Consider the following 8,409-nt stretch of genomic DNA (forward strand, 5'->3'; position numbering starts at 1 on the left):
AACTGCATATGTATATTCTGAATAATTATGCCAAACATTTTTTGACTACATTAGTGACATCTTAATGAAGAAAAACTCGAGAGTGATCCCAGTACTGGATGAATTGGTGATAATTACCCTTAATACTTTATGATAGTAAAACATTACCATTCTTGTTCGCAAATTGGATGAATATTTTAGCTATTGCATATTATGACCCTCCTTGGTATTCATAAATTGATTACTTATCATATGATAGATCGACACGATATCCTTTAAAGTCACAAAAGAATAAAGCAAAAATATATAATCCTACATTTAGAAAATATCTTATATGTATCCATAAATTGTTGGTGTGATAGAGTTGTGTTATATTCTTAGCATTCAGTAAGCGATGTTTATTTATCCAAAGGCACAAACTCGTGTAAAATAATTAGTTTTATAAGTAAGCTGTCACGACTAGTCCAGGTGTTCAAAGATGCCAAAAGGGGGTATTTTTGTTATTACTTCGGATTTCCATACTCATTGAGCGTGTAAAATTTCAAAATAATATCACGTAATCTACACTTTTATTCCTGCTGCTTTGAAATAAAAGTATTTTTTCCTGTACTTCCTGACGTCGTTTGAATTTCCAATATTTGTCTAAAATCACGAGATTATGTTCCTCACTTAACATATAAGGTAGAGATAAAATTTGAAAAAATAAAATAAAAACTGGGACATAAGTATAAAGTTCTATTTGAACTCTGCAGATGATACTAAGAATATTTATCCAGGTTATACATGTAAGTCTACTAGACGTACCACTTAATTCTCCTTTTTGGAATTGAAATGCACGAGAAAGACGCCGAATTAAGCGTTTGTATTGCAGCTGCTAAACAAAAATTAGGTCAGGGATCTTTGGCACGATGCAAAAGTTACGGTGGAAAAAATCGTTAATCTTTCCCATTCTTAGGTTTTCACAGTGTTGGGTTGATATTTGAGGGATATTACCACATATGGTTATCACGTATTGTTTACTTAAAAACTTTACCGGCACATAACATAATTACGGGTTTCTGAGCATAGTTTTGATCTGTCAAACCTGACGTAACGTGCAGAAAAACAAGTTTCAAAACACCCTGAACATTCACAAAGAGACACTAAGAGTTTATTAATAATTCTCAATAATAATCTTTAGTTCATTATAAGTAGTACAAATAGAATTATCACAGATGTTGCTAGGCATTTGGAAAAAACATAATAAGGAAATTAAATTCTCGGAGTCAATAAATACTCTTATCAGCCTTGATCACTGTGGTTTTCAACTAGTGAGAATAAAAATAAGTTCCCACTTCTTTCTTTTTTCAGCTTTGTAAATGTACATAAACAAATATCTAAAGTTATATCAAAATGTCTTGTTGTTTGTTAATAAGCACAAAGCTACACAAAGAGCTATCTGTGCTCTGCCCACCACGGGTATCGAAACCCAGTTTCTAGCAGTATAAGTCCGTAGACATACCGCTGTGCCACTGAAAGGCATCGAAGTGTCTACATCGATAATTAGTATAAAATGTAACATTTCAAATATCCATTTTTCAAAAAGTTCTTAGGGGCCAAAATGTAATTAAGAAGAAACTTCTCGTTTTTTGAAGAAAATACTGTAAAGTTTATTAAACTTTTGCCAGAATAATCGAAGTGGTTTCGAAAATCGTTTTAAATCAAAACTGAAGAGCATTCGCATACTGTAAGTACATTTTGTATAAATGTTTACGTGACATTTCAATCACATGTTAGCACTTGATTATTATCGTTTTGCTCATAAGAAAAATTATGAGCTATGTTGTTAGGAATGACCTCCTGCAGAAAATAGTTCTCACAAAATTATCCAAGATATATATACATACCTATACTATTAAACTACGTTCTAAGTCACTGTGTTAATTATAAACACCATCCAAGGCATGTAAATTAACGGTTACCCTTTGAACCGAAACCTTATCATTCATATTCTCAAAAAACAGGTTACAGTTCGACAAAGAGCTTGACAATCACGTAAAAAGCTTGGAAAACAACTCATATATATACACACCCGATGAGAACAGCATAAACACCACGCCTTATGGGTGTGGTTACGGAATTTGTAAATTAGTTTGTATCGGCCTGGAGCTCTCTTTTTTATATATACTCAGGATAGTTATATAATAAAAACCAATTATTTGAAAGTAATATAAATTCTTAACTGTAATACAAACCTTTTTTTTTACAAAAATATGCTATCCTAGTAATCACTCGATAGTTTATTTGTTTGTTTGTTGTTTGTTGGAAGTTAAGCACAAAGCTACACGGTGGACTATCTGTGCTCTGCCCACCAAGGGTATCTAAAGCCGGTTTCTAGCGTTGTTAGTCCACAGCCATACTGTTGAGCCACTGGAAGAAGGGTTCACTCGATAGAAGTTTAAAGATACTAAAATCAGATGGCCCAAAACTACTGTAACCTACAGTTTATTTTTAATTGAAAAAAAGAAATCAGAAACAGTGTCCCGGATATGTTGGTACCACGTGATCTCGAAAATACCAGAAGTGCTAACTAATCTTTGACTGTTTGTTTGCTATAAAGCACAAAGCTACACAATGGGCTAGCTGTGCTCTGGCCAGTGCGGGCAGCGAACCTTGAATTTTAGCGTTGTAGGCCCTCTGACTTACCGCTAAGCCACCGGAGTGAGGGGCTCTAATATTATATTTGGAGTTGAATATAATGTTCGTGTTCATTAGTATAACTACAAGAAACAAATAGAAACAGCTGCCTTGTCTATCTCTGAGAAAATTATTCCTGGGATTTGAGCACAAACATTTAGAAAAATAAGAAGAGATATAAGGGAAAATATAGTGATCAAGAATTTGGTATGAAACAATAAATACTCCTTTCTCATTCCGCACCTCTTCACTTTGGCTCAATAGTAATTTGCTCCTCTAACCTTCATACTAGTGATCGTATTTATGGCATTTTCAGAGTATTTTAATAATACACTCTTGTCCCCTGGTGAGCCAGCGGTAAACGTGAAGATTTTTCACGTTAAAATCTGTGGTTCGATTCCCCGCGATGAATAGAGCGCATATAACACCAATTTTGTAGCTTTGCGCCAATGATACACAACAAAAGCATAATATACTCTATAGATTTTAAAATTATCAACCTGATTTTAAACTACAATTAATTAGTTGGTTAAATATTTTCCACTCTTGACTTCATGATCTTCAGTTAGCGAACTGCCACAGAGCTGAAACAACAGAACGATAAATAGAATACTACTCCGTATTAAAACAAACAAAAACTGGTTGAAAGAAGCATACTTTGTATTTTGTTTAATCCTTTCTCTTATCTGAGTTCCCCTTTACGAGAATTAATTTGTCTTGCAGCAACTAAAATTCAATAAACACCCAATCAGATTTGGACTATAAGACTTAAAAGTAACATGCACACAACTTCAAGACATTTTTTGTATCTTATTTTGTTCGAGAAAGTAGTTTTCATGGTAAATTGTAGATCAGTAGTAATTAATGCTGTGCAACCTTTTCTGGCGTATTTTCATACAGTCTCTCTGACTGATATCGCTTATCATAATACTTTTACTGACTGATGCGATTTATCAGACCTTTCTTTTCTGTTTGTTTGCTTTGAATTTCGCGCAAAGCTACACGATGGCTATCTACACTAGTCGTCCCTAATTTAGCAGTGAAAGACAAGATGGAAGTCAGCTAGTCATCACCACCCACCGCCAACTCTTGGGCTACTCTTTTACCAACGAATAGTGGGATTAACCGTCACATTATAACGCCCCCACGGCTGAAAGGTCGAGCATAATTTACTATCACTTTTATAATATACCCTCAACTGAAAAGACAGAGCACTTTCAGCGCCATCGCAGCCTGGTATGTTAACCACTAGGCCATTCCACGCCCAGGCAAGTTTAGTTAAAAAAAATACGTTTAAATTCTGTTTCGGAGAAAATATTACAGAAATGGTTATAACCTACAATATATTATAAGGTAATAACATAAATGACGCAATGGCTCAAAATATATATATTTATAGCGATGTTTCTACCCTTTTTTGGCTCAGTAGAAGTCAAAAATATTTCAGGTTTATGTCACAAAATGTAGTTTTAATTTAAAACTAACACCATGAAAATAGATAAAAACTCCATTGGTTAACATGTCTATGTATTCAAGGTCTTGAAAGCGTTGTTTATTTCCTGTAGGTCAGTTTGTTTTACTCCTCTTCTCTGTCAATATCCATTTGTTTTTTAAAACGGCTCATGAACAAATTTTTAGCATAGTTATACAGTTCGACATCTAAATAATTCAGTTTTCGAATTTTTTGTAGATTTTCTTCCGTGGTTTCTCTAGTAAAATTTTCCCCCCGTGTGGTGTTGTATTGTTCGAAAGAGATTAAAAAATATAGGTCAAAAGTTCTTTCAAAAAGATACTGCGAAAATTTCTGGTATTCACACAAACCAAAATAGCTCATACTTTCAAGGTTCGTTTTGGCACTTTGAAGCATGATCAGATCTCGTTCTTTCTCAGACATAGCAGATTTGTTGTAACAGCCAATTAGAGACAAGTCTGCCAACATGCGAGTCTGCCTGTTGATAGCCATGTTAGAGGGACATTTCATGAATTCTTCGAGAGTTACATTGAGCCAGTTTTCACCGCTAAAACAAGACGGTAGTTCCTCTTCTGTCGCTGTCCTTCCTCCACACCAATGGCGGGAATCTTTCCACGTGGCTCCTCTCAGCACGTGCTTATATTCACTGATAAATCGTGTCACAGGATCCCGTAAAACAGTGACGTAAAAGTACCTAAAAAAGCAATAAAAATGTTCACATTAGAAGTCGTAATGTTTGAACTGAATGAAAATGCTATCAAACCACATGTTTTATTATGTATACACTTTTGTGAGACTAACATTATTGCCCCCCCCCCCCAGCTGCACAGCGGTATGTCTGCGGACTTAGAACATTAGAAATCTTGTTTCGATACTCGTGGTGGGCAGAGCACAGATAGCCCATTGCATAGCTTTGTGCTTAACTTCAAACAAACAAACATTACTACAGTCAGTTCCTTCAATTCTCTTTCTATGTATATATATACATACATATATATATATATGTGTGTGTGTGTGTGTGCGTGCATTTATGTGCGTGTGTGTCTGTATGCTATTTTACTAGCTAAATACATGAAACTTATCTCTCAAATCTCGAAAATTAGTTGTATGGACCTCCAAACACATAGAGGGAGCAAAAACAAAACTTTCAAGTATGCGTTAAAAGTATACCAATAGCTTATGCTGAAACATGTGAATAATGTCGATTACCGGTTCAAAGTAATTTAATTATTTCACGATCACATACATAAATATATATATACATTACATATTAAAGGAGAAAGAATATATATTTACCTTCGCTTCCGTACTTTGCCTTCAGCCCTATTCATTGCCAGATCAACACAGTTGGTCATCTCTGTCCAGTCAGCATGTATCCCACATTTCCAACCGAGGGAATTTCGGCTTAAAAGCCAGAATCTTGTATAGGAATTTGGCCTATAACATTTGCATATTTTATATTCTTCTCTACATTGGCATGGCTTCTCTAAGTCCAAGTCCCGAACAAGATGCCAACCAAAAGTTGAGCCGCACGTTTTCTGAATGTGAAGAAAAACAATAACGTCAGATTTTCTTATGTCAAATCTAGCTGTCTTATATGTAAAGTTCTCAATCGTGGATGTCACTGGAACACTAGAGAAATTGGAAAAAAAATGCTTTGGTTTTTGCAAAGCCAATAGCGAGTCAGAATCTCTGATATTTTCTTCTATTAATAAACGATACTTTTCTATCGTTTCCAAGAAGTCACGTTGTTCTTTGTAATTACTTAGACTTGACATGTTTTTTTGTTCTTGGCAAAGAAAAACAAGGAAGATTATTCCACCGATTGTTGTAACCACAGAAAATGTTAACACAAATTTGAAGATAAAAAGCCACTTCTTTTTCATCCAATTCATGTTCAGACAACTTTGAAGTAATCATTAAATTTAGGTTTAGCGATGATAGAATTAAAATAACAGTTGTTGTAGAATTTCATAAAATTTACAACTGGATTAGAAAAAATGTTATGTGCATTCAATTCTACAATTGAATATTTTCAAGCGAAAAGAAATAAGAAATATATGTTGTCCCGATAGTAATGGAACGTGATCTGATGCATAGACGATGTGCGATAGAAACAGCAGCAAAACCTAAGTTAGAAACACTTGAAATGGTCTGTTGCAATTCTCAATCTGCTAGTTTCGTAGAATCGCTCATGATATATAAAGAGCATAAACACATATATTATGTTCAACTTCAAGACAGGAAGTGTACACCCTACACTTCCTCAAAGTTCGCAGAAATTACAGGAAGTTGTCGTCTAGAGAAATAAACAAGTCAGGTTTCAAAGTCAAAACAGCTTCAAAAATGCTTATGCCTGTCTTTTTTAAAAATAAAATGTCTTCCTAAAATTTGTATGACCATATATACAAATTACTAACATTTTGTGCCATGAGTGTTTTTTTGTTGTTTTTTTTTTAAGCGCGTGTTTGTTTGCTTGAACTGGTATGAGAGAACATCACTCTTCACAATACTAGATATCACTGAGCCAGAAACATGCCTCATATGAATGCAAAACCTATGAATTAAAGTTTAGTTACGTGAGCCGATAGAGGGCGTTCTAATTATACATTCACCTTGTCCAAAGATGTTTCAACAAGAGTGGTATTTTATAGTCCAGCAAGCTGTATATACAAAGAACACGCTTCCTATTTATATGAACAAAACTTAATAACGAGAGTGACATCATTTCCAGTTTCAAGTTGAAATCACGAACCGAGTGAATGAATAATGTTTTCAAAGTACGACACTTAGCGAATGGAACATACAAACGAACAAGAAAAAAAACAGCTGGTTAATATTGTGGATGATGTTTGTTTGTAATTAAGCACAAAGCTACACAATGGGCTATCTGTGCTCTGCCCACCACGGGTATCGAAACCCGGATTCTAGCGTTGTAAGTCCGCAGACATACCGCTGTGCCACTGGGGGGGTGGGGGGAGCTGTGGATGATGTAAAAAACTTGGAACACTTTTTTTTTCTTTTTCTTTCAGAAAGAGTAGTAAAAACGATCGAGGTAGATTATAATATTAGGTTTTTGTTAACTATTACCATTGAATTATCCATTTCTCCTTTTGTCAATTACATGTAATTAAAATCGAGAAAATATTGTGAATAAAAAAAATCAATAATTGTGCATTTTTTAATTATCCATTATTTGACATTATTTCTGCTACAAAATGAAAATTCCTCGATAGAAAAAAGTATTTTCAAAATTGTTGTTTATAATCCACTGCTGTTTCTTATTCCAAAATAGTACTCATCATTTTTTACACCATTCAAAAAGGCTTGGAAAGTTTCACTGCCTTCTGTTTACCCACAATATTCCCCAGCTGGGGATTCTGTTAAATTTTCCAAGTGAGATTAGATTATTTACGCCTGATTACTCAGCATTGTTTAGGAAGTCCCTTGTTTACCTTCGGTGATACAACACGTAACAAAATTTCCGACCTTTCTTCGTGATTTCAATTCGGGAGATCGGAAATACTGCTGAAGACAAATAGGGCACTAAAGCCTGCACAAACTAGGACTCCTGTACAGATAAGGAATGGGTCATCTTAACTATGTAGGGCATTTGGGTGAGCTACTCTTTAGAAATGAGACGAAAGTTGTCTTCAGTCTTATTTACGTGAAGTTTAATATTGAAATACACATATCTTTTGTTTCTTTTTCATTACCAAATTGATGTTTTATTTTGTAAGGCACTGGTGAATAAGTCACACATTAGTTGATTTTGTAAACATTTCAAGGTATTTATGTAAGATATAAAATATTGCAGTACGAAGACAAAATCTTGTGTTTTCAACACTTGTAACTTACAAAATTCATCGATGGTTTTGATAAGACACGTCACTAGTATAAATGGCGCGCCCCAATTAAAGGCAGGCGGGTAGACTGTTAAACCCCATACCGTAAAATGTCAGACAATGCGGTCTATAGAACGAAATTACGTATTTGAGCGCTTGTAACTTCAGAACTCTATAGTCTTTCTCAACAAAGATCGTGTGTTATTTTAATAAGAAACTGGTAACTATGTCTCACACGAGGGGTAATCAGAATTTAACACTAGGTGCCTAGTTTCCTTTAAAACCCTTGTACTCAAAAAGAGGAGAAAAAAGAATACAAAATGAGTGCAATTACTCAACTTTATTAGAAGCATATGAGATTGAACTCTCCATTATTTAAGGTGGTTAGTATAATACTTCAGAATGTAGCTCCTAACTTTATTGTCCCCCAATGGGAGA

The 8,409-nt window shown here is 34.6% G+C and overlaps 1 protein-coding gene across 1 annotated transcript; it reads right to left on the reverse strand.

Moving 5' to 3' along the window:
* Nucleotides 1-1,113: 1,113 nt before the first annotated feature.
* Nucleotides 1,114-6,280, reverse strand: LOC106475642 (heparan-sulfate 6-O-sulfotransferase 3-like). Its single transcript, XM_013936326.2, has 2 exons — nt 5,423-6,280; nt 1,114-4,820 (listed from the first exon to the last, which is right to left on the reverse strand). Exons 1-2 carry the CDS (start codon nt 6,019-6,021, stop codon nt 4,232-4,234), a joined length of 1,188 nt encoding a protein of 395 aa, XP_013791780.1. The 5' UTR covers nt 6,022-6,280; the 3' UTR covers nt 1,114-4,231.
* Nucleotides 6,281-8,409: the final 2,129 nt, after the last annotated feature.

This window comes from Limulus polyphemus, unplaced genomic scaffold (assembly GCF_000517525.1).
Source record: "Limulus polyphemus unplaced genomic scaffold, Limulus_polyphemus-2.1.2 Scaffold148, whole genome shotgun sequence".
Classification (NCBI taxonomy): domain Eukaryota; kingdom Metazoa; phylum Arthropoda; class Merostomata; order Xiphosura; family Limulidae; genus Limulus; species Limulus polyphemus.